The sequence below is a fragment of the Meriones unguiculatus genome, chromosome 7, assembly GCF_030254825.1.
Source record: "Meriones unguiculatus strain TT.TT164.6M chromosome 7, Bangor_MerUng_6.1, whole genome shotgun sequence".
In the NCBI taxonomy this organism is placed as follows: domain Eukaryota; kingdom Metazoa; phylum Chordata; class Mammalia; order Rodentia; family Muridae; genus Meriones; species Meriones unguiculatus.
In genome coordinates, this window is record NC_083355.1 from 6,414,473 (window position 1) to 6,438,652 (window position 24,180).

At 46.1% G+C, this 24,180-nt stretch overlaps 3 protein-coding genes across 6 annotated transcripts in view; 1 reads left to right on the top strand and 2 right to left on the bottom strand.

The window, feature by feature from the left end:
• The window catches only part of Sap30bp (SAP30 binding protein), a 33,732-nt gene extending 33,062 nt beyond the window's left edge, over positions 1 to 670 (bottom strand). For both annotated transcript variants that reach the window (XM_021635748.2, XM_021635741.2), the window contains exon 1: positions 515 to 670. In XM_021635748.2, coding sequence (XP_021491423.1) covers positions 515 to 620 — 106 coding nt within the window. In that variant the 5' untranslated portion in view covers positions 621 to 670. The remainder of the gene's footprint in view (positions 1 to 514) is intronic.
• A 112-nt stretch (positions 671 to 782) lies between these two features.
• Positions 783 to 24,180, top strand: part of Recql5 (RecQ like helicase 5) — a 39,695-nt gene continuing 16,297 nt past the window's right edge. For all 3 annotated transcript variants that reach the window (XM_060386384.1, XM_021635730.2, XM_060386385.1), the window contains exons 1-7: positions 783 to 1,476; positions 4,307 to 4,428; positions 6,689 to 7,207; positions 7,774 to 7,879; positions 9,014 to 9,125; positions 10,959 to 11,121; positions 15,918 to 15,997. In XM_060386384.1, the coding sequence (XP_060242367.1) occupies positions 1,347 to 1,476; positions 4,307 to 4,428; positions 6,689 to 7,207; positions 7,774 to 7,879; positions 9,014 to 9,125; positions 10,959 to 11,121; positions 15,918 to 15,997 (1,232 nt within the window). In that variant the 5' untranslated portion in view covers positions 783 to 1,346. The remainder of the gene's footprint in view (positions 1,477 to 4,306; positions 4,429 to 6,688; positions 7,208 to 7,773; positions 7,880 to 9,013; positions 9,126 to 10,958; positions 11,122 to 15,917; positions 15,998 to 24,180) is intronic.
• Smim6 (small integral membrane protein 6) lies at positions 19,157 to 20,656 on the bottom strand. The gene is made up of 2 exons (XM_060386184.1): positions 20,609 to 20,656; positions 19,157 to 19,669 (listed from the first exon to the last, which is right to left on the bottom strand). Exons 1-2 carry the CDS (start codon positions 20,654 to 20,656, stop codon positions 19,499 to 19,501), a joined length of 219 nt encoding a protein of 72 aa, XP_060242167.1. The 3' UTR covers positions 19,157 to 19,498.

The window sequence follows — 24,180 nt, forward strand, 5'->3', positions numbered from 1 at the left end:
TATTACTGATAGGCTTTGAAAACTCAAAAAGCAACAGAATCACCCAGGAACCTTAAAACGCTTAGGAATGTCCAGCACATTCTATCCTAAAGCTACACAGAATTACAAACTTTGGAGACATGTATTTCTAAAAGCTCTGGGACACACTTAGAGGCCATTCCTAAAAAGTTACCAATTTAGCGAAACACAAATTTTATCATCCTCCAGGTATATTTCATTCTTCTCTTCCCTGATCAAACAACAAGAGAGTGGGGCTAGATAATGATGCGGCACCGCTTGGTCCATCCTTTGGCCAGAACGATGCCTTGCAGAGAAGATCGCAGAAAGGGAGATCATAAGTACTAGTGGCTTTAACGTTCAGTCTGAACTAGGATATCGACTGCGCTTTGGGATTCCAGGATCAGATATCTGGAGCACAGGAGCATCTCTTCTTCCCAAAACCCGCTAGAGAAGCAGCATTTTTTTAAGCGGACGAGGCACCGATCTCCCCACCCTTTCCAGATCAAAGCCTCACCAGCCGCACCGCCCACAGCGTCGACTCCAGTTTCGCCATCAGACTCAGGGTCTGAATATTCCGCATAAACTGCAAGAGACGACAAAACGTTCTTCTTCCCCGCCATCTTATTCCCACAGCTCTGTGCGGCTCACGCCTATGACCGATTTAGGTGCGGGCGAAACCAACTTCTTCCGGATCCCAGGAGACTCCGCGCCAGAATGCAAACCAATCACGGCAGTGTCTAGCGGTGGCTCCGCCCCTTAGGCCCGGCGCTTGGAGACGTCATTAGCACGGGACGGAAATAAGGTTTTCGGCTTCTACACTGACTTTTCGAGCTCTGTGGTTTCTTAGTTAGCATTAACGTGTAGTGTTCTTTGAAAAGCTGCAGAGCCAGCCGAAAGAAAGCCTGGACTCTGATATCTTGAGGAGCATTCGACTGGTGAAGGGCGAAAACTGTTACTTGGGGGCTCAGGAAGAAGTGGGGGGTCGGCCATCTGGAGTTAAGAATGGTCGTTATGGCTTTGCTTCTAGAACAAGGAGCCTAGAAAAAGGATTCCAAGTTCTCCAGACGGTTTTGAAGACGTTTGTGAGCTTTGTTGTGGTCCACTTCTGTTCTACTGTCCTGGAAAGTTCAGTGTTTTTGTTTTGTTTTTTAATTTTCATTAAGAGAAGCAATGTTAATTCCCCAGGAAGGTAGTGCGTGAAGCAATCCAAACTTCAGTTTTATTGCTTGAGAATGATATTAAGTGTAACAGAGCAGATTTTATTGACAGAAGAAACATAGGCTTTATTTTAAAGTGGAACAGAGGCTTTTCGTGACAGCTTTTTACTACCTCTGCTCTTTGCTAAGATGAGCGCCCGTCCTTTCTCCACTCCCTTCGACCGGGAGCAGCGAGTCCGGAGCACCCTGAAGAAAGTCTTTGGGTTTGATTCATTTAAAACACCTTTACAGGAGAGTGCGATCATGGCTGTAGTGAAAGGTAATTTTGCACGCTCTTGGTTTTACCGTAGTAGCACTGTAGCAAAACACCCTCTTTACACTTCCCACCTCCTCACCCTTCATCCTGGTTTGGAAATATTTCACAACCAAAGCTAGGGGGTGTTTATTGGTGGTAGGTGTCTATTTATTTATTTATTGACAGTCTGTTTTGCCTTGGCTGCCATGGAATTCTCTATATACATCAGGCTGGCCTCAAACTTGGCCAATCCTGCTGCCTCTGGATTAGTAAGTACTGAGATTACAGGTGTGGGCTGTCATGACTTGCAACGAAATTTCCAGTTTTTAATAACAGAACCATCCACACCTGTTTTGTTTTTTTCAAAGCCAGATCTACAGATTGTCTTTGAAGTCTGTTCCTGTTTGTGTGCAGATAGCAGCAAGGGTGGCAGAAATGCCTAATCTTGTCATTGACCTAGTTAATCCTCTTAACTGAAGATGGGAGTAGTATGAGGTCCAGGTAGAGAAGGAAAGAATAATATAATATAATAATGTATATAGAGAATTTCATGCCAGCCAAGGCAAAACAGACTGGTCAGGGCCATAATCTGGACTCAGGAGCCAGACTATGATGCCACTCTGTTTCTAAGGCAGGTTTTTTGATGCGAAAAACCATAACCAGGTGTAGGAAGTGAGGAGGGCAGCATTACGTCAGTTTGACCAGTTAAACATAATTGATTTAGTTCCAAGTGTACTGTATTATATCTAGGTAGCTGGACAAAGCACTTTAAGCTGATTGGCTGGGATTTAGTGTGGAGGAGCTCTTAGGGGCTTTCCAGTTCTCTGGGAGTAAGGAACATAGCAAGATGTTTTAGGGGAGCTCTTGAGAGCATTCCAGCTTTCTGGGAGTAAGGAACATAGCAAGATGTTTTGATCTTTAACTCAGGCAGAACATGCATTTATCATCTGTTGTTTTATTCTAAGCAGCAAGTATTGAACTACTGAATTATATCCTGGTCTCAGTATATAATTCTGAGAATTTGAACTTAATTTCACCTTAAGATCAAAATGGAGGGCTGGAGAGACGGCTCCATGGTTAAGAGCACTGTCTGCTCTTCCAAAGGTCATAAGTTCAATTCCCAGCAACCACATGGTGGCTCACAACCATCTATAATGTGAACTGATTCCCTCTTCTGGCAGGTGTAAGTGCAGGTAGAACACTCATATACATAAAATAAATAAATCTAAAAAAAAAAAAAAGATCAAAATGGAGACTTGGAGGCAAAATGGCTTCTGATATCCTAAAGGCTACAGCAGGTGTTAGCAGAGGAGCTATAGTTATGCTAAGAACTAAAGTGGGTCTCAACGGAGGGGCTACAGAGTATAAGCAGGTTACAACTTTTGAGTGATGAGTAGCCTGGCATATCTACACAGGCATGCATAGCGCTCTGCTTCTCTGGTTGTTTATTCCAAATATGAATATCCCAGCCGCCCAAGACTACTTAATCCTTGTTTTTCTTTTTCTTACTTCTTTTTCTTTCTTCCTTCCTTCTTCCTTTCTTCCTTCCTTTCATCCTTCCCTCCTTCCTTCTTTACTTCCTTTCTTCCTCCCTCCTTTTCTTTCTTTCCTTTTTTCTTTTCTTTCTTTCCTTTCTTCCTTTCTTTCTTATTTCTTTCTTTTCTTTCTCCTCTTTCTCTCTCTCTTTCTTTCTTTCTGAGACATAGTTTCCCTGTGTATACCTGGCTGTGCTGAAATTCACTTTGTAGACCAGGCCGGCTTGGAACTCAGAGATCCACCTGGAAATCAGAGATCCATCTGCCTGGGCCTCCTGAGTTCTGGGTTTAAAGGCCTGTGCCACCATACCCGGTGAATACTTTCCTTAAAACTTTCTTTTTGTTTTTATTACTTTTTTTTTTAGTACTGTTATGGAGCTCAAGACCACTGGGAAGAGACCCTCCCCCAAAGACTCAGTTTAGATTGTTATTAGCCAAATTTATTAAAGCTGCTGGTAGGCCACAGTCTCTACAAATCAAGAAGTGCTGCCCAGAGGTGGGTTAAGGGCTTTTAAAGGCAAAATCCACAAGAGTGTTCTGCTCTGCCAAGATTAGATGGTCAAGATGACCTCAAAATAGTCCTTGAGTGTCTGCATAAGCAGGTTGCAGAAGCCACAATCAGCAGTTAGTCACAGCATAACAAGCAGATGGTCATGGCTGCACATTTCTGAGCTGGGGTCAAGGAGTCAAGGTTGCTGGGAACTTATCTTTCAGGAAATTGATTGAGTCAATCTAATGATTGTTAGATACCAACATGGATGTCTAGCGCACAGTGGAGTTTCTTTAGCCATCACAGTGCCATTGCCATTGTTAGAAGCAGTTTTTTCCTGAATATCTGGGTCGCCCAAGGTACTTGCCCCTTACGTAGCAAGGGTGGAGAAGGAATTAAACAGAAATAAATGTTATACTGAGATATTTCCACGTGCAGATGCTTTGCTAGGTACTTTTCCTACATTTTTGATTTACAACAACTAGGGCAGGCTTAACAGGCCTACAATCCCAGTATTTGGGAGGCAGAGCCTAGAGGATCAAGCAAGTTCAAAGCCAGCTCAGTCCACAAAGCAGGTTCTAAGCCAGCCATGGAAACCAGGTATGGTGGCACACATGTTTAATTCGAGCACTCAGGAGGAAGAGGCAGGCAGATGTCTTTGAGATTGGGGCCAGCCTGGTCCACAGAGCAAGTTCCGGGACAGCCAGGGCTGTTACACAAAGAAACCATCTTGAAAAACAAAATAAATAGTAAAACAAATTACTTCTTCAAAAACATTAATGTAAAAGGCAGGCAGAATGTATTGAAATGTTCTCTTCTATTTTTGTAGGTGACAAGGATGTTTTTGTATGCATGCCTACAGGGGCAGGGAAATCTTTGTGTTATCAGCTCCCTGCTCTCTTGGCCAAAGGGATCACTATTGTAGTCTCTCCTCTCATTGCTTTGATTCAGGTGAGTCATAGGGGAATGAACATGAAAACCCAAAAAGCGCATGAGGGAAAGGAATTTTTTGCTTGTTTACTTTGACTATTTTCCCCCAATTTTCAGACAAGCATATTGCATGTTGAACATTATCCCACCCTCTCTCCCCTATCCGTTTCTTGCCCTTCCCTCCTCCCTCCCCCCTAATTTTACTTTATACATGTTTTTTAAAAGCATTTTTGTTACATTATATCTATTTTGGTGGGGTTTTGTTGTTGTTGTTGTTGTTGCTTTTCTTTTCTCTCTGAGACAGGGTTTCTCTGTGTAGCCCTGGGTGTCCTTGACTCGCTTTGTAGGTCAGGATGGCCTTGAATGCCCAGAGATCTTCCTGCCTCTGCCTCCCTGAGTGCTGACATTGTAGCATGTACCGCCACGCCCAGCTTATATCTATCTTGTATTGGGTACCCTCCTTCCACCCGATGGGTTTAGGGAATTGAACTTAGGTTGTCATGATTGGCAGCAGACACCATTACCTATAGACCCAGCTTCTTGGCATTGGTATTTTTAAGCTTAGGCTGATTGTGAACTTCCAATCTTGCTGCCTTTATCTCATGAGTGCTGGAATTATGGTTGTGTGCCCCCAGGCCCTGCTTGAAGAGAAGGGATTTTGTAATTAGAAATGTCATGCGTTGGGCTGGAGAGTTGGCTCAGTATATGAGCACTTGTTGTTTTTGCAAAGAACCAGGGTTCAATTCCTGGCACTCACATGGAGGCTCACTACCTCAGGTACCAGGCACTCATGTGGTACACAGACATACATGCAAACAAAGCATTCACACACACACACATGTTAAAGAAATTTCATTTTTGTTTCATCTTTGCCTCTTGTCTGATTTGCCAATGTATTAACTATATTGAGTTTCTCTATTGCCCAAATGTAGGGTTCTCCATTAGTGCATATCATTGTGGTCATAATGAGTTGTTTTTTGTTGTTTTTTTGAGAAGGATATTATTGTGCAGCCCTGGCTGACTTTGAGTTCCATGTATAAGCTAGTGTTGAACTCACAGATATCCTCTTACCTATGGCTCCTGCTCTCTCTTCACTGGGTCCTAGATTAAAGACATGTGCTGCCACATCTGGTTTATGGTTCCTTTCTTCTGTTACTGTCTAAAATAGCATACAACCAGCCGGGTAATCCCAGCACTCAGGAGGCAAAGTCAAGAGGATCTCTGCGAGTTCTAGGCCAGCCTGGTCTACAGAGAGAGAGTTGCAGGACATCCAGGGCTACAAAGAGAAACCCTCTCTTGAAAAACCGAAAAACAACAAAAAAACGTAAAAACCCATACAACTACATCTCTACCTGCATAGGTTTCCTCTCCCGTGTGCACTCACAACAGGAAAGGAAATGTGGGTGGAGAGATGGTAACTTGATTTGGGGAGTGTCTGGTGTTATATTCTACTTTGGTCAGACACAGGGCTGTGCAACAGAAAAAGAAAGAAACTGAAACTCTTTAGTATCTGCTGTGCAGATGCTCTGACTGTATTTAGTGCCCACAGATGGGCTGGGGGGATTGAGGAAGCACAGCCCTGTGGTTAAGAGCCATCTACCGTGTCGGTAGGAAGTAGAGAGCAGCAATAGCTCTCAGTGGATGGTCACTACACCAGGGCTTTGTGCCAAGAGTTTTATGTGCATCCGTTTCTCTCACTCTTTTCTTTCCATTTGTCCAAGACAGGATCTGTGTAGCTTTGGCTGTCCTGGAAGTCACTGTGTGATCAGGCTGACCTCAAACTCAGAGACTCACCTACCTCTGCCTCCTGAGTTTAAAGGCCTGTGCTACCATGCCCACACTCATTTTCTTTTTTCATCTCTTGAGTCAGGTCCCCTATAGCCCCGGATGGCCCCTGACTCTCGGTCCTCTTGCTTCTACATCTGAAGTGCTGATATTACAGGCACATACCACCATCTCCCATCTCACCTTTGAGTAGTAAAATTTCATTTAATTCTCATCACAGTCCTGTTAGGTAGTTACTGTGGTGGGACTGAGGAGTGAGCATGGTGAATGAGAACGACTCTCCAAGGGCAAATGCAGTTAAGTAACCCAGCAGTCGACCCAGGGCTTCTCGACCCCAGGGCCTGTCCTCCCATCTCTTCTATCCATTCTTCTGGGCAAGAAGACATTGGAGGGTAGGCAGATGCTGTTTCATGTTCCACGGTGGAGATGCTGTTGTGCAGGTTGCCTGGACCTAAGGGCTAATGATGCTCCATGACATTTTCTCCCTTACTCTCAGGACCAAGTAGACCACTTGCTGGCCTTGAAGGTACAAGTTAGTTCCCTGAACTCAAAGCTGTCCATACAGGAGAGGAAGTTGCTGCTGTCTGATCTGGAGCAAGACAAACCTCGGACCAAACTTCTGTACATCACCCCGGAGATGGCAGCTTCAGCCTCCTTCCAGCCCACCCTGAATTCCCTCGTGTCCCGAAACCTGCTCTCCTACTTGGTGGTGGATGAAGCCCATTGCGTTTCGCAGTGGGGACATGACTTCCGTCCCGACTATTTGCGCCTGGGCGCCCTGCGTTCCCGCCTGGCACATGTCTCATGTGTGGCGCTGACCGCTACAGCCGCCCCACAGGTTCGAGAGGACGTGTTTTCTACCCTCAACTTGAAGCAGCCGGTGGCCTCTTTCAAGACTCCCTGCTTCCGGGCCAACCTCTTCTATGATGTGCAGTTCAAGGAACTGATTCCTGACCTCTATGGCAATCTGAGGGACTTCTGCCTAAAGGCACTTGGACAGAAGGCCAATAAAGGGGTGAGGTACTGGGGTGTCTACAGCGCAGACATAGCTGCTGTTTCGAAGTCTTTGTTTTTCTAGTTATCTTAGCTCCTTAACACTGTGTACAAACAGTGTTTTTCCCCCTTTTTTTGTAACTTAGCAAGTTCCTTTCTTAGTGGGAGTCTCTGGTCCCAGATTCTATTGTGGGAGGCAGGCGAACAGTCCTTATGTGCCTACACGGGGTTCAGAGAGGAGATGGGGAATTAGAAAGGCTGGGTTTGGGATTTTCACTTTGGTCCCTTTTTTTTTTTTTTCTTCTTCTTTTTTTTTTGGATACTAGGGTCTCACTATGTAGCTTTGGGTGTCATGGAACCCCCTAATGTTGAACAGGTTGACTTTGAACTCAGAGACCTGCCTGGTCCCTATTGCTGGGATTAAGCGTGTATCACCATGCCAGGATTGGTCTTGCTGCCCAGTCTCAGAGAAGATTAGGATATTGGTGAGAGAGTGTGTAGAGCTTTTAAAGTGTGCTATGCTCTAGTGAGTGGGCTGATGATACCATCCTTCTCCTGGCTTACGGCCTCCCACGTCTTCCTGTTCAGTTGTTTTCTGGCTGCGGCATTGTCTACTGCAGGACCAGAGAGGCTTGTGAGCAACTGGCCATAGAGCTCAGCAGCAGGGGAGTGTCCGCCAAGGCTTACCATGCAGGTAAGAGGTGCCAGACCCCTCAGTCCTCTTCACTGTTGCGTCCTTCTCAGCGTACCGCCTGCTCCTCTTGGACCCTGCCTATCAGGTGGTCTGTTACCTATCTCTAGATACTAATGTAGAGCCAAAGTGACTCACGTAAGCCCACCAAAAGAGTCTAGAAACTCAGGAGTTCTTCCTCCTGTCCTGCACTTACCCAGCAGCAGACAAAGAGCTTTTGCTTCTGTGTGTCTGCGTACTTTGCCAGCACGCTTGTCTGTCCCGCTTGCATGCCTCGGTGCCTGATGAAACCAGAGGAGGGCATTGATGCCTTGGAATTGCAGTTACAGATAGTTGTGCATTCCCATATGGGTGCTGGGAATCAGACCCTGGTCCTCTGGAAGAGCAACTTTGCTCCTAACTGTTGAGTTTCCTCTCAGCTCCATGTGATGTTTTGTTGTTGTTGTTGTTTGTTTTTTGTGGACCCATGTGTTTAAAAAAAAAGTCTAGACCACATGTTTTTGAGACCTGTGGGCTTAAGTTGTTTTTTCTTTTCTTTTAAAATTTGTGTATTTATTCACTTTACATCAGGACCCAAGTTCTTAGCTTTCGTTCTTATGACATATTCTGTTCCACTCATGGGGTAAGTTTTTTTTGTTTGTTTTGTTTTTTGGTTTTGGGTTTTTTTGTTTGTTTGTTTAAGACAAGTTTTCTCTGTGTAGCCCTGGCAGTCCTGGACTTGCTTTGTAGACCAGGCTGGCCTCCGACTCACAGAGATCTACCTGCCTCTCCGTCCCTGAGTTCTGGGATTACAGGTGTCTGCCACTGCACCTGGCTTTCTGGTTTGATTTTTTTTTTTTGAAACAGGGTCTCACTATGTAGATCAGACTGGTTTTGAACTCATAGAGATCCTCCTGTCTCTGCTTCCCGCTTATTGGGATTCAAGGCGTGTACCACCATGCCTGGCTGGCTAAGCTCTTTATTAGTTAAGGTTGTAAGGTTAAGTGCATGATCCAAGGTTGTATAGATAAGAAGTGATGGATCAGGGTATAGCTTAAGTGTCCAGGACAGTGTCAAACCCAGGATAACTCCCCAGTACCCCAAACATAAACCCATGGGAAATGTGGGCTTCCCTGACTACCTTCCCCTCCTTTCCAGGGCTGAAGGCTTCTGATAGAACGCAGGTACAGAATGAGTGGATGGAGGAGAAGGTCCCTGTAATTGTTGCAACAATCAGTTTTGGGATGGGAGTGGACAAAGCTAACGTCCGGTAAGCTCTGGTTCTTGTTTGTATTCTTGGTTGGGGCTTGGTCTATAGTGGATTGCCTAGTCCCGTGCACAGAGACCCAAGTCCTTGTTCATGCCTAGTGCCACTGAGGAAGTAGGTGCTGACAGTGTCTGGGGGTCATGGTTCTCCACCCCAGGGAACCTGGCAGCATGTTATCAGGTTGACTATTAGCAGAGTCTGGTTCATTCCCGTATTTCAGGTAGAAGTACAAGGGGCTGGAGTGAGTAGCTATTTCACCCTTTTCCCTATGGGGAATCCAAGGTGGCGCTCTTAGTGTTCACATCCCTTATTCCTGTTTATTGACAGAAGAGCGAAGGCTCATCCTCGACCCTGAGTCTCTGGCAACTCTGGGAGTTTTTACTTCCAGCCATGATCTGACTTTGGGAAAACTTTTAGACTACTGCCTGAGCCCCTTGTCCTAATGCCAGCGGTAATGCCTTGTATGATTTGCAGAACACTGCTACATACATGCCATTAAGCCTCACCATATCACTGGGTGAGAATTAGTCACTGTACTAACTGAAATTGTACATTTGAAAAATGACTGATTAGCTGGGCGCGGCTGTGCATACCTGCAGTCCCAGAACTCAGGAGGCAGAGGCAGGTAGATCACTGTGAGTTCCAAGGTCTACAAAGTGAGTCCAGGACACCCAGGACTACATAGAGAAACCCTATCTCAAAAAAAAAAAAAAAAAAAAAAGGAAAGGAAAATCACAGATGGTGGAATCAGGAGTTGAGCCCTGGTCTGCTAGGGCCTGCTAGGAGCCAGCTTTGAAGTCAGACGCCGTTAGGTTCCAATCCTAGCTCTGTTTATCCATCGTTGGGTGTTCTTATAGACTTACCTTTCCGATTCCCTTTATAATCCTTACAATAGGCTAACTCATATCATGGTGACTAACAGATGAAATAGATGTAGTAATTGATGCACAGTAGGTATTTCATAAATACCCCTTCCCTCTTCAGAGGATAAAGTAAGATCATGCAACCGTAACAATTTTTGCCCTTTTTTAGACCTTTGTTTTTAGTGTGTGTCTGAGTGTGTGTGAGTGTGCAATACCCACAGAGGCCGGAAGTGTCAGATCTGGAGCTGGAGTTTTGGTGTTTGTGAGCCACTTGGGTCCTCTACAAGAGCAGTGCAGTCTTAACTGCTGAGCTGGCTCTCCAACGTCTGATCTTTGTGTATTGAGACAGAGTCTAACTGTGTATCCCTAGCTAGCCTGGAACTCCCTATGTACACCAGGCTGGCTTTAAACTCTCGGATCCACCTGCCTGTGGCACCAACACGTCCAGCCTGTACTTAAGTCTTGTATTTATTCTGACCTCTGGCTTTAAGGGTTTTGTTTTGTTTTTCCTTTTTTCTTTTCAGTGTGTGGGTGTTTTGCCTGCATGTATGTCTGTGCACCAATGGTGCCTGGTGCCTGTGTGGACCAAAACGAAGGGATTGGATTCCCTGGATCTGGAGTTGGCTGTGAGCTGCCATGTAGGTTCTGGGACTCAAACCCTGTTCTGGAAGAGCAGCTAGTGCTCTTAACCATCCCCTCAGTCCTGGCTGCGATATTTTTTCTTTTGTTATATTTACTAAAATGCCTCCCTTAAACTGTTGTTGTGGCCTCTAAGTTGGGCTGTTCTATGGCAGAGAGGCTGGTTAATGGGCCACAGGTGTCTCACCTAGCTGATTCCGACTAACTGTGGGATCTGTCTCGTGTGTTAGCTCTCCTGTACCTGGCAATTATGGTACAATCTTTTCTGACAGGATCACTCCTCCATGTAGCACTCAGCTCTTCCATCGTGTATCATGTTCTTTTGATCCTACAGGTTTGTTGCCCACTGGAATATTGCCAAGTCCATGGCTGGCTACTACCAGGAGTCTGGCCGTGCTGGCAGGGATGGGAAACCATCTTGGTGCCGTCTCTATTACTCTAGGAATGACCGAGACCAAGTCAGCTTCCTCATCAGGAAGGAAATAGCCAAACTCCAGGTACGTTTCGGGCAGGTACTTGTTGTCTGAACCCGTCTCTCAATCTCATGTAGCTCGTTACTGAGCCCAGAGAGGTTCTGTAAACTAGACAGGGTTATCCAAGGGAAAATAATGGATAGAGTGAATAGGCTGCTATTGACGACCTGGGTTAGAATCTGTCAATATTTAGCTTACTTGAACACCATCTTGTATGTGTGCTGTTAAATGTAGGCAAAATCATTCTTGCCTTGTTTTAGTGCATTTTGTTATGTGTTTTCCCATGTCCTCTGGTTTTTCTTTAGCTCCTTAATTTTTTACTGATTGTACATTTACAGAAAGCCCAAACTAGAAAGGAATATGGTGTGAAATAGGTACATTATGAGTCACCAGAAAGAGGAGAGGCTGGGAAAAAGATAAAATGAGGTTCCTATATGATCAGTGTATGAATTTCAGGTGGGTTGGCACTTCAGAAAAAACCATAAAATTAAGGATAAAATAGTTTATGTCCTTGGGAAAAGATCATCTCAGTTTATTTGGTTGGTCGGTTGGTTTTTGAGACAAAGTTTCTCTATGTAGCCCTGGCTGTCCTGGAACTCCCTCTGTAAACCAGGCTGGCCTTGAACTCACAGAGATCTGCCTGCCTCTGCCTCTGCTTCCTGAGTGTTAGGATTAAAGTTATGTGCTCTCATTGCCTGGTGATTTTTTTAATTTACATTATTTGGTGTGGGAACACCGCTGCGTGCATGTGGAAGTCTGAGGACAGCTTGCAGGAGTCAGCACTCTTCCCACCATGTATGTAGGTCCTGGCATCAATCTCAGAATGTCAGGTTTGATAGCAATCAAATCACATTTACCTGCTAGGCCATCTTGTCAGTCCATATCTCAAGATATTTTTGCTGTGTTTGGTTTTTCGAGACAGGGTTTCTCTGTGTAGCCTTGGCTGTCTTGGACTCCATTTGTAGACCAGGCTGGCCTCGAACTCACAGAGAACGGCCTGCCTCTGCCTCCCAGAATGCTGGGATTACACACATGCGCCACCGACCCTGGCTTGTTTCTTGTTTTTCAAGATAGGGTTTTTCTGTGTAGCCCTGGCTATCCTGGAATTCATTTTGTAGACTAAGCTTTGTCTTTGAACTCAAGAGATCCACCTGCCTCTGCCTTCTGAGTGCTGGGATTAAAGGTATGTGCCACCACTGCCCAGCATATCTGAAGATTTTTAAAAGTAAAAACAAGTTGACATGATGGTGAGCACCTGCAATTCTGAACTCAGAAAACAGAGCCAGGGATATTGAGGTGTTAAGACCAACGGTTACAATAGTGAGTTCCAGATCAACCTCGGCTTCAGAGCAAGACCTTGTATCAGAAAACCAAAGGGACTGGTTCAGTGGTAGGGCTCATACTGCAAACAAGCAACTAAAACAAGACAAAAAACCCAGAAACCAAACCTACTTATTGCAAGAAGGAATAAGCTACACGTCACTGCAGCAGTTTTGGAGAGAAGAGAGTGATACTTTTACAAAGGGAGGCTGAGCTAAATTGAGCACAGTTATTTCTGATCCCCAACCAAGCGACAAGTAAAGGAATAAAAAAGTAAACTCACAAAGGTAAGAAGAAGAGGAGAGAGGACAACAGCCACTGGAAGTGTGACTAATGGTCTGTGCGGTGGTGTTCCTGGCGCTCAGGAGGCTGGCACAGGAGGACTGCTCTAAGTGATACACAATGAATTCAAGGCCAGCCTAGAAGGTAGAACAACAAAACAAAGCAGAAAGAAACCAAGAGAAAGAGAAAAGGCAAATGTCTGCCGAGAAAACCCCAATCTATAAGACTTTATTGAAAAACAGAACTTGGGGTAAAGAGCTTCAGAGCTGGCTCAGTGACTTCAGTCCCAAGGGATTCCAAGCCCTCTTCTGGCCCCCTAGAGCATTGCATTGATGTAGTACACAGAAACAAATGCAGGCAAAACATCCATATACATTAAAAACAAAACCAAAAGCAACACTCATGTAAACAAATAAATGTAAACAAAGAAATCTTTAAAAATACACAGAGGGCTAGAGAGCTGGCTCAGAGGTTAAGAGCACTGGCTGCTCTCCCAAAGGTCCTGAGTTTAATTCCCAGCAACAACATATGAGCCATGGTGGCTCATAACCATCTATAATGAGATCTGGTTTCTTCTTCTGACCTACAAGTGTACATGCAGGCAGAACCCTGTATACATAATAAAATCTTTTAAAAAATACACATATACACAAAAACCTGGGGCTGAAGAGATGGCTCAGTAGTTAAAGGCACTTGCTGCTCGTGCACCCAACGTGGCATTCACCCAGCACCCAAGTGGCATTCACAACCATCTTATAATTCCATGTTCAGGACTCTGATTCCCTTTTCTGGCCTTCACAGGCACCAGGGGTGCATTTAGCCCACAGATACACAAACAGGCAAAACAGTAAAAAAAAAAAAAAAAAAGGGGGGGTTGAAAACAACATTCTGTGCAGAGGAGATGGCTCAGAGGGTAAAGTACATGCCATGCAAATGTGAGGAAAGCCAGGAAGGTAGATGGGTACTGGCCTGGAAGCAAAATCATAGATGGGGACGGAAGGTTCAAGAAGTTTTTCAAAACTCAAGTTGATCTGACATCTTGGGCTCTTGTTGAAATGAATTATTTGTTCTGTCAAATATTTGGAGGTGAATTAGTGACACACTGAAACCTAAAGTCATCAGGGCAAGGAGAAGCGACTGTTTTTTAGAGGAAACAGTGCTATACCAAAAGGAAATGTGGGCATGGCAAATGTAAAGTTGTAATCGTGTGGTTCAGCTGGGAACTGTGTTGACATAGCCATAATGAGGACAAGACTACTATCACAAGAAATTGCAGCTTGGGGCTAGAGGTACAGCTTCTATGGTAGAAGCCTAACATGTTTGGACAAGGCCCAAGTTTAATCCCTAGCACCGCACATAAATACATAATCAGTACTGCTGGGGTTTGAACCCAGGTCTTCACATGTGCTAGGCAAGTGCTTGGTCCCTAGCTAACAGTCCTTAAAAAATAACAAGCCAGGAGGTGGTGGTGAGTGCACACCTTTAATCCCAGCACTTGGGAGCCAGAGGCAGCTTGGTCTACACAGTGACTTCCAGGACAGCCAAGGCTACACAGAGAAACCCTGTCTCAGAAAAACAAAACAATGAAAAGAAAAAGAAAAAACAGCATCAACAAAATGGGGCTGGAGAGATGGCTTAGTGGTTAGGAGCGCTCTGGCTGCTCTTACAGAAGACCCAGGTTTGATTCCTAGAACCCACATGGCAACTCAGAACTTTTGGTAACTCCACTTCCTGGGAAACGGATTCCCTCTTCTGGCTTGTGTGGGCACCAGGCATCCAAGTGGTACACTGACACACGCAGGCAAAACACTCAGACAGTTTTAAAAATGAAACTTTACTATGCTTTAACTTACTGTGTGTGTGTGTTGCCTGCATGAGTGCGTGTTTTGTCTTTTGCCAGACGAGAGCATCAGATCCCTGGGAACTAGAGTTACAGATGGTTGTAAGTCATCATGTGGGTCCTGGGAACTGGACTTTGGTCAGCTGCAAGAGCAGCAAGTACGCTTAACTGCTGAGTCATCTCTTTGACCCCTGTTTTTAAGATTAGCACACAAAGTAATGAGTCTCATTGTTACTTCTTCACACATACAGTCATAGACTTTATTTTTCTGTTTCTATGCTCTTTGTTGCTGCCTCTCCCCACAGATGTGCATCATTTTGTGTGTGTCAGGATGAGTGACCGAAAAGCAAAGTCATATTGTCTCATGTTTTCTGTGTTTTTTCCCTCAAGACCAGCTTCTCTGTGTAGCCCTGGCTGTCCTGGAATTCACTATGCAGACCAGGCTGGCCTGAAATTCAGAGATCTGCCTGCTTCTGCCTCCTGAGTGCCAAGATAAATGGCCTCTGCAACCACCACCTGGCTTGTTTTCTGTATTGAAAAAAATGATTTTAAAATTTTATTTGCTATTTATGAGTGTTTACTTGCATGTGTGTTCATGTACCCCATGTGTGTGGTGCCCAGGGAGGGCAGAAGGGGTTACAGGTGGTTGTAAGTCACCATGTGGGTCCCGGAGGTAGAACTCAGGTCCTCTGCAAGAGCGGTGCTCTTGCCACTGAACCGTCTCTCCAGCCCCTGTAAGTTAAGGGTTTTTTTTTTTTTTTTTTTTTTTTTTTTTTTTTATTGTGTGTGAGCACAAATGAGCCCATGGCACTGAGCACATGAGGAGGTCAGAGAACAGCTTGTGCAAGTCAGTTCTCTCCTTCCACCATGTGGCTACTGGGTTTTGAACTCAGGTCATCAGGCTTAGTAGTGAGTACCTTTACCCAGTAAGCTATCCTTTTGACCCTAAGTTGATAATTTTTTTAAAAAAAGGAACTTTTGGCAAATAGATATAGAGGAGGCCAGTAGTGCATAATCTTACCTGATTGAGGCTAACAGTTTAGTCTATCCTCTGGTGTGTATATTACCATATATGTTTATGTATCTGTAAGGACCCAAAGCTTGTGCATGCATTTACTGTTTAGAACATGGGTAGAGTCACAGTTTCCCAAATGTCAATCTGGGGCCCTTTGCACAAGAATCACCTGAGGATCTTTTTAGAATGGCAGCTCTCAAAAGCTCCCATCCAAAAAGTCCAGCTCAGTAGTCTGATAGGTGTTACACCTAAGGCCGGGCTTGGTGATGCCGTGTTGTCCATCCATCTTTTTCTCCTTCACTACTTACCATGATTGCCCGTTCTAAGACTCTGGAGGACTGAGTGGTTGCTTTCTTTCTCCAGGAGAAGAGAGGGAACAAAGCATCTGATAAAGCCACCCTGCTGGCCTTTGATGCCCTGGTGGCCTTCTGTGAAGAACTGGGGTAAGTGGGGCTAAGAAGATGATATAGCTCAGTGACAGAACATTTGTCTAGCAGGTGCAGGACCCTGTGGTTAACCTCAGCATTGCCTCCCTGCTCCTCAAAGGGGAGAAAAGCCAGTGACTTGATGTTGAATGTGGAACTGTGTCAGATCGTTTCCTCTCCCAGCAACCATTACTTTGCCAGCAAGGGACCCCTGCTTGCAAAGCTCATATTTCAAGAATAGAGAAGTCAGGACACTTCCTTTTTTCTTCTGGAGGCCACTGAAACTCCAGCTTGTACGTGTGAGGATTTGTTCCACATTAGGGTCCTCATCCACTCCTCTGCCTACCCCATGTCTCACTGGCTCTGTGAGCAATTCGTGCCAGAGCGATGTGGCCAGCTCTCAGCACTGAGCTGGCTCTTCTGACCACGTGATCCAGCTCACGCTGCTTTGTTTGTGTTTGAGATGGGGCCTCGTGTCACCTAGGCTGGCCTCCAGGTTGCCATGTATCAGAGGCTGGCCTTTGACCCCTGCTTATCCTGACTGCCTTCACAACTGTTAGAATTACAGACATGTTACCACACCTGATGAGCTGTTCTTGCTCTGACCCAGAGCCCAGACAGAAGCGTGGGGCCCACTCATCTCTGGTGGAAGTGCCACATGCTTTTCTAACAGAACTCCAGCCCTCTTATGTAGAACCTACTTAGCTGTTTTGTCTACAGCTGTAGCAGTGGAATGGGAGCTGTGAGGCAACCATGGAGAGAGACTGTTAGCTGATATCTCATGGCTGGGCATGTAGTCAGTAGAATCCTATGTGAAGAATGCCCAAGAGGAGTCGGTATATGTGGAAAAATACATTCATTCGTCTATGTGAACAGAAGTGAGTGCCTCAGACTTTGAGATAAATAAGCCAAGCCCAGACAGGTCCGGTCACAGAAATCGTGACAGAAGCTGTTAAACTGGGGATTCTTTTTTTTTTTGTTTGTTTTGTTTGTTTGTTTGTTTGTTTTTTGAGACAGGGTTTCTCTGTGTAGCCTTAGCTGTCCTGGACTCACTTTGTAGACCAGACACTCATAGTGATCCGCCTGCCTCTGCCTCCCTGAGAGTGCTGGGATTACAGGTGCACCACCATGCTCAACAACTTGGGCTTCTTGATTATCACTGTGGATATGCTCATCTCATACATGAGTCATCTTGAGTTTTGCAAGACTGGCATTTTGGGGGGAAGAAGGGATGTCTGTTTTTGTGGTATTAGGGGTTGACGCTCAGGAACTTACACATGTTATACAAGCCCTCTACCAATGCGTTACGCTCCTACCCGGATACTGTCCCCTTGAAGCAGAGTGCTGATGACTAAGTGCATATTACGGGTGTCTACAAGATGTGTTTAGGCTTTCCTGTAAATGGGGGAGCGGGCATGCTTATTTGAGTCCTACGTTTGGATTCTCATCTCCCTTCTATCCATTGATTGGAGTATTTCCTTCTGGAAATGACATCTCTAGTTTGATCTCTGTGGCAGGATCACATGCCAAAAAGGTTGTTGTGCTAAGGCCATACCACCAAAGCCCTTTCCTGCCACTGGTACATGAATGTGCTAAATTCAGTCTCCTCAGGCCCTGAACAGAGCTCTTTATGGTGAGGAATGAAAGGACCAAGTGTTTGTGCTAATTGTCAGTCTCCTCTGCAAAAAAATCTTACTTGGTTCTTGCCTGAGACCAGAGTGCTCAAACATGCCAGGCCACAGAACAGATCCTAATTGGGGTCTCTTCTCAGCGCCTTGATAGGCCAGTTGCAGGTAGACATCTGTGGGACCAAGAAGTCCAGGCAATACTCCCCAGTGTTCTTCCTCACACATACTAGCTTGTTAGCTACAGGTGAGGTTCTGGAGCTCAGCATTCCCAGGGTCTGGTGGAGCAAACCTTGCTGGCACGTCACTGTCGCCATGGCTGATTAAGTGAAAGAGAATGAATGTTGTGTGGACAGTATCTGGCATGAAGGAAGAAAACCCCTTTCAGCAGATGGCTGGTCCTTTTCTAAAAATAGTTGTGGTTTGAGGCTGACGGCGGTGACTGTTCCCACCTGGCAGGGAGGGATAAGACCAGTGGGGTGAGCTCAGCTGAGGTGGGTGCATTTCTAAAAGGAAGTTCTTGTAAGGGGGTGGGCTGTGCAGGGTGGGATATGGGCAGTGGGCTGGGATCACCAGAAAAGGTATTCAGGTCTATTCCAGATGAGGCCAGGGTGGGGCAGCCAGTGGTTTTTATCTTGTCTCTGCCCTATGGTCATTTTCTCTGAGCTGCAGCCAAGAAGAAGCCTATTCATGGCGGGACATTAAGCTTGTAGTTATTAGTCTTGAAATAAGTCTGGGCATTGAAATAAAGGCCTGGGCCTTTTAAAATACAAGAGGAGCTTTTCGTTGTGGCCTGCGTAGAACACTGGACTAAGTGACTCAACTGCTCAGCAGCGTGCAGTCTATTGACTTGTGTGCTCATTTGTTCATTCGTCTGTCAAGTACATTGAGATGAGCATGTCTCATTGGGAAATATGCATGTAAAATATGTAATTGCTCATGAATGGGCTTTGAAAAAATGCACATTTTCTTTTCTTTTTAAAAATTTTGTATGTGGGTGTTTGCAGGCATGTATGTCTGTGTGCCAACCACATGTGTGCCTGGTGTCCGAAGAAGTCAGGAGAGAGCATCAGGTTCTTCTGGACTGGAGTTACAAATAGTTGTGAGCCACCATGGGTGCTAGGGACCCATGGGTCTTGTGCAAGAGCAGCTGGTCTTAACTGATGAGCTGTCTCTCCAGCCCTTTACAGTGTTGTTTTGAGAGTAACAGAATGCCCTATCCCAGCCTCTGGGGTCAGAGTCAGGGAGAGTTTGTTTGAAAAGGGCAGGTTTAGACAGATCTGAAAGGCAAGGAAGCACTCCTCAGGCCATGGAGTGTGGTGTGGGGTGAAGTAAAGTACCTTGTCAAGGGAAATATACGTAAAAGCCTCCAGGCTGCAGCCACAGGGCAGTTTAGGAACGGAAGGTTTTGTTGTGAACCTAGGGGCACATGTCAGGTAGCTCCTGAGACTGGTTCTGCAGCTTACAGGGCCAGATTTTGCCTGCCTTAGTGAGGTTTGCTAGAGAAGCTAGCTCAGAGAACCACATCTGTGAAAAAATGAGCTCACGATAGTGGATTTGAAAAGAAATTTTTACTTCATCTGACATTTTGTGTCTTCCATCAAGGACTTGCAAAATTGCTGCATGAGCAGGAACCCTCTGGAGGACCTTGTTGGCTGTTGCTGCTCTCTGAGGGTACAGCAGAGCCCCTCTCCATGTATTTACATGTTCAGCTGGTAGCAGGGTGGGAGAGCCAGAAATGGTATCAGACCAGCCTTCCCCTCTTGATGTCTGACCAATCCCTAAGCCAGATCCAGCGGTTCACACAGATTCTTTCTTGAGCCCGAAGAACTGGGGAGCCCACTGCTGGTATAGGGTAAGCAGGTAAGCCCATATTTTTCTGCTTTTTGGGCCCCTAGGAAGTCCTCTTCTTTTCCACCAGCCCAAACACAATAGCAAATACGATGAAGAACAGGACTGTAGAGGTGAATAAGCCAATCACTATCAGGGCCCCCACATCCCAGGGGTTCTTCCAGAAGTCATCACTCTGGAATCTCTTTGGAATTACCATTCGGCCTGTGAAATGCTGGAAGAGAGGAGAAGAGGCCCTGAGTGCAGAGAGCTCTGAAGGCCTTGTCCGCTGCGGTGCTAACCATGCCACTCCCTAGACCTCTGTGCAATTGCATTGAACAGCAGGCCACATTTGGCTGGCCAGCACTGAGGGTCAGGAGTCTTTGGATTTGAAGTCTCTAGCATCTACAAATGGGATTTCCTGCTTGGAGCTGCTGGGGGCCGCCCACAGAGACTCTTTTAGGTTCAACAACTCTGGTATGAGCCAGAATGTCTCCCCTGCCCCTGAGGCCTTCGTAGCTAGAACCTAAAAGGCACCCCTGTAGATCTTCCCCTATTCTTATTGTCCCAATTGCCAGATGTTTGGGAGGCATTTTGGGAGATTGGTATAGCAACTCAGCTGCGGATGATAGTGCACTTCAGTTTCAGCTCCTCAGAATGCTGAATTCCTGCTTGAGCCCAGGAAAACAAAACAAAAAAAGCAGGTGGGGTTGGAGAGATGGCTCAACAGTTTAAGAGCACTGGCTGCTCTTGCAGAAGACCCAAATTCAGTTCCCAGAATTTATTTGGCAGCTCACTATCATTCATAGTGTCAGCTCCAGAGCACCCAACACAGTGTTTAGCCTCTGAGGGCAACAGGAATGCACGCATGGACACACGTACAAGTAGGAAGAACACACACACACACACAAATCCTAAAAGAAAAAGGAGTGGTGGATGGGAACAAAATGTGGTTGAGGCAATCAGTGTCCTTAGAGACAGCTGGATGCAGGAGGCCATATTCTCAAAGTGCAGGTGGTGTCAGGGCTGCAGCCGGTGGAAAGGAAAACAGGGAAAGACGAAAAGACAGCATTACCTGGTTCTGCTGCTGTGTCTTATGAGGGAAAGGCAGGTCAAGATTGTCCTTCAGGCTTCACTCCTTGGGGTTCCTGAGTGGAAGAGGCTGTCAGGTCACCACAGCTGTGCCCCACTCAAAGAACTGACTGTTGGCAGCCCAGAGCATTGCCAAATACCACACCTTTGCTGCTGCCACCAGAGCAAACAAAGGTGAGCTAGACTGGTTGCCTGGCAACTCCCATTCCCTTCATCAGTGTTCTGCTCTTTTATGATGGCGTTGTAGGGTGCTCAGGACACATAGTAAGGAGTTGTCCTTGAGAGAAGTCAAACTGAGTGAGGAAAGAGATTGGGTTTGCGCCCCGGGCATCATGTGCACCTCACCTGTGATCTGGGTCTTAGTTCTGCATCTAGATGACCTCTCAGAACTTATTGAGAAGGCATTCCTTACTGTGGTCCGGGTGAATGATTAACTGCAGTTCTGGCAGGAGCCTCCTGGAACAAGTTTCTGGGTGGGTGTGGGAATGCTTATCACTGTTGGAGCCTTTTTCCCTCGTGCCTCAGGCGTGGCCTCAGCTGTTTCATGTGGCTGGTTCCTACCCCTTGGTTAGAGAGAAAAGCTGGGAGGAGGGAATTAACCATACATGCCTTGATGGAAACTTGATGGGCACTGTTAACTCCTTTTAAAGCTTAGACATGTGGGCATTGCCAGGCTTTGTGTCCCATCACAAGGTAAGAGAGACAGGCCTTTCCTTCCAGCAGGGTTTTATGTTCCAGCCCACAGGGCCTCAATCCTGCTGCTAGCGTTTTGGGAAATGCCCACTTCATCAGTTCTGGGATGCCAGGGTATCTGATCTTCCCAGGATGGCTCTTCAGGTATTGCCTGGAGTGGCAGACAAGTGACAAGCAAGTTCAGGGGCTGGTTTGACCCATCACACACCTGTTTCATTCCATTTCCTTGTAAAACTTGTTGACTTCCTGGCCTGCCAAATGCGCACAGCTAGTGGGCTGGGCTTTGGCATACCCTGGTACTTTTGTGCCCTTCAGATCAGGCTCTTTATCAAGACTCAATTGTTTGTTCCCAAACTGGTTTATGGTAGTTGTGCTTGTTTCCATGGTTACAGAATTAATGGTGACATCATTTATGCAGATGAAGTAATAATGATAGCCACAACTCCAATTTTACAGATAGAAAACAGACACAGAGAGAGTAAGCAGCTGAAGGTTGTGTAGCTGGTACAGCTGAAGTTTGGAGCCAGCTGTGCAGTCTGGGTTATCAGGCCTTGTACCTTAGAGCAGACAGACAGAACTGTTCTGTTAATACCTACTGGCCACTTTGGTATCAGTTTGGTCCTCAGGTTTGGTGGCAAGTGCCTTTACCTACTGAACCATCTTGTTGGCCTCTCTCTGGTGACATTTTACACTCAGTCTCTTTTGCAGGTGTGTTTAAACTTGCTCTAATAAAACCAAAACAAGATAAAGGCTGGAACAGAGCTAGTCAGCGGCCTATCCTAAGAGAGACCAGCCCCCCAAAGGGTGCACCTGTCTGTCCCCAGCTCAGTTACATGGGCTGGAGGGATGATGGTTCAGATGCTAGGAACACTTGCTTTTCAGAAGACCCTGGTTCAGTGCCCAGCACTCTCAGCACGTGCTCACAGCTGCCTGTAAGTCTACTTTCAGGAGATCCAACACGTTTGTTTGGCCTCTGAAGGCACTAGCCACTCACACATATACACAATAAATGTTTAAAAATATAAAAGAAAACCCTGATAGGCATAGTGGCACATGCTTTTCATTCTGGAACTCAGGAGGCAGAGGCAGGTGGGTATGAGTTTGAGGCCAGCCAGATATCCATAGTGCCACTGGGCCAACCAGAGATATATAGTGAGACCCTGCCTCAAAACAGCAAGAAGAATCAGATATGTCAAGAGACTGTGGTATTCATAGGAAAGTTGCTTTGTCTAGCTTTTTAAAACGTGTGTGTGTGTGTGTGTGTGTGTGTGTGTGCGTGTGCACTTTTCTGCGTACTTATCTGTGAGGTATCCAGTTCCCTGAATAAAAACGTTACAGTTGTGAGCCACCATGTCGTGCTGGAAATTGAACCCAGGTTGTTTGGAGGAACAGTTGGTGCTCTTAACCTCTGAGCCATCCCTCTAGCCCTTGTCTAGTTTAATTAACTGCTGTACCTACGTAGCTCTGTTGTCTCAGTCACTGTGAGGAAATAGATGAGGATGTTGCTGGCACAAGTGCTCTGTGTACTGAGGGCTTCCTCTGTGAGGAGGTAACATGGAGTTGTAAATACTTGAGCACTGCGTGCTTTTCCAGAGGACCCAGGTTCAATTCCCAGCACCCCGGGGTGGCTCACAGCCATCTGTAACCCCAGTTCAGGGGATCTGACAACCTCTTCTGGCCTCCTCAGAGAGCAGGCATGCATGTGGTGCACTTACATGTATGTAGGCAAACACTCATATAAAAACAAATCTTCAAAACAAAACACAAACCCTCGGGGCAGCATTCCATGGCACAGAAGCATGGAACTGGGCCCAAAGAGGAGAAAAACATTGGTAGGATAAAATTAATTTGAACACATATGTTATGAAATTCAGAGTACTTATTTGTGTCATGATTTTTGTCATAAATGGCTTTGAGAACATTAATATTTCACAAAACTTGTCTGTGCACTGCCAAGCATTATTGCTGCCATGATTCCTGCCTTGGTTTCGTAAGAAGGCATAAAACGCAGGCGGTGAAACAGATCAGTGAAGCAGATCTTATCCTTCTGAGGAGTGAAAACAGACACTGGTAGGACGGAGGCCATGTGCGAGGGAAGGCCATGAGGATGTTCTTGAATGGCATAGGGTAGTTACACTTTTATGCAGCCTGCTGTGAGCTGTTTCTGCGGTCACCAGCTGTGTCCCAACAGCCAGGTCAGCAGTGACTGTTTCTCTTCCCACAGTGGAAGACATCTGCCTCCTGCCCAGCGAAGGTGAACTAGGTCTGTCCATCCCACAGTATGTTAGGCTGCTGTTGGTTACCTCATAGGATGGGCTGTCCTGGCATGGGGCAAGAAGGTGCAATCTGGCTAGCTTGTGCCTATGTCCAGGGTTGTTCGTGGTACCCACTACTATCTAAACCTGGACTAGGATCCAGAACCTTTTTCTAGCCAGGAAGGGGCCTCAGTCTTAGCCACACTACAGGAAGACTGTTCCAAGCTAATGAACTCCTGCTTAAGGAAGAGTCTAGGAATTGGGCTGCCGTTCCTGAACCAAGTGCTTCCAGGGCCTTCCAGCGAGCAGTGCTGGGAGTGGAGAATATGGGGTTCCAGTCCTTCCCCTGTGGGGCTCTCTCTCTTCTGACACCTAGTTGGGCCCCATACCAGCTGTCGGGTGCTACATTTCCGCCCACCCACACAGAGTTCATGGAAGATAATGGAGTCAGAACCTTCTGTCTTGTGTTCCAGAGGCCTCAAGCCCTAGGTGTGGTAGGCAGGGGCTCTGGAGCCAGACAGGCTGGCTTTGCCACTTCTCAGCTGGCTAGACAAATTATCTAGTATCACTCGGACTGAACTTCCCCTTCTGTCAGTGGGGACAATAACAGCACCTACAGGACTGAAGCATCTCGGTGCTTAAGTGAACTTATAGGTGATGGTGGGCCACAGCTGTCATCCCAGCTCTCCAGAGGTGGAGGACAGCC

Excerpts from the sequence above, each read along its gene's own strand:
- Smim6 (XM_060386184.1), bottom strand. The coding sequence starts at position 20,656 with ATGCTCTGGGCTGCCAACAGTCAGTTCTTTGAGTGGGGCACAGCTGTG. Across the intron at positions 19,670-20,608 it reads TTGAGTGGGGCACAGCTGTG|CATTTCACAGGCCGAATGGT; the intron begins GTGACCTGACAG and ends CCTCTCTTCCAG.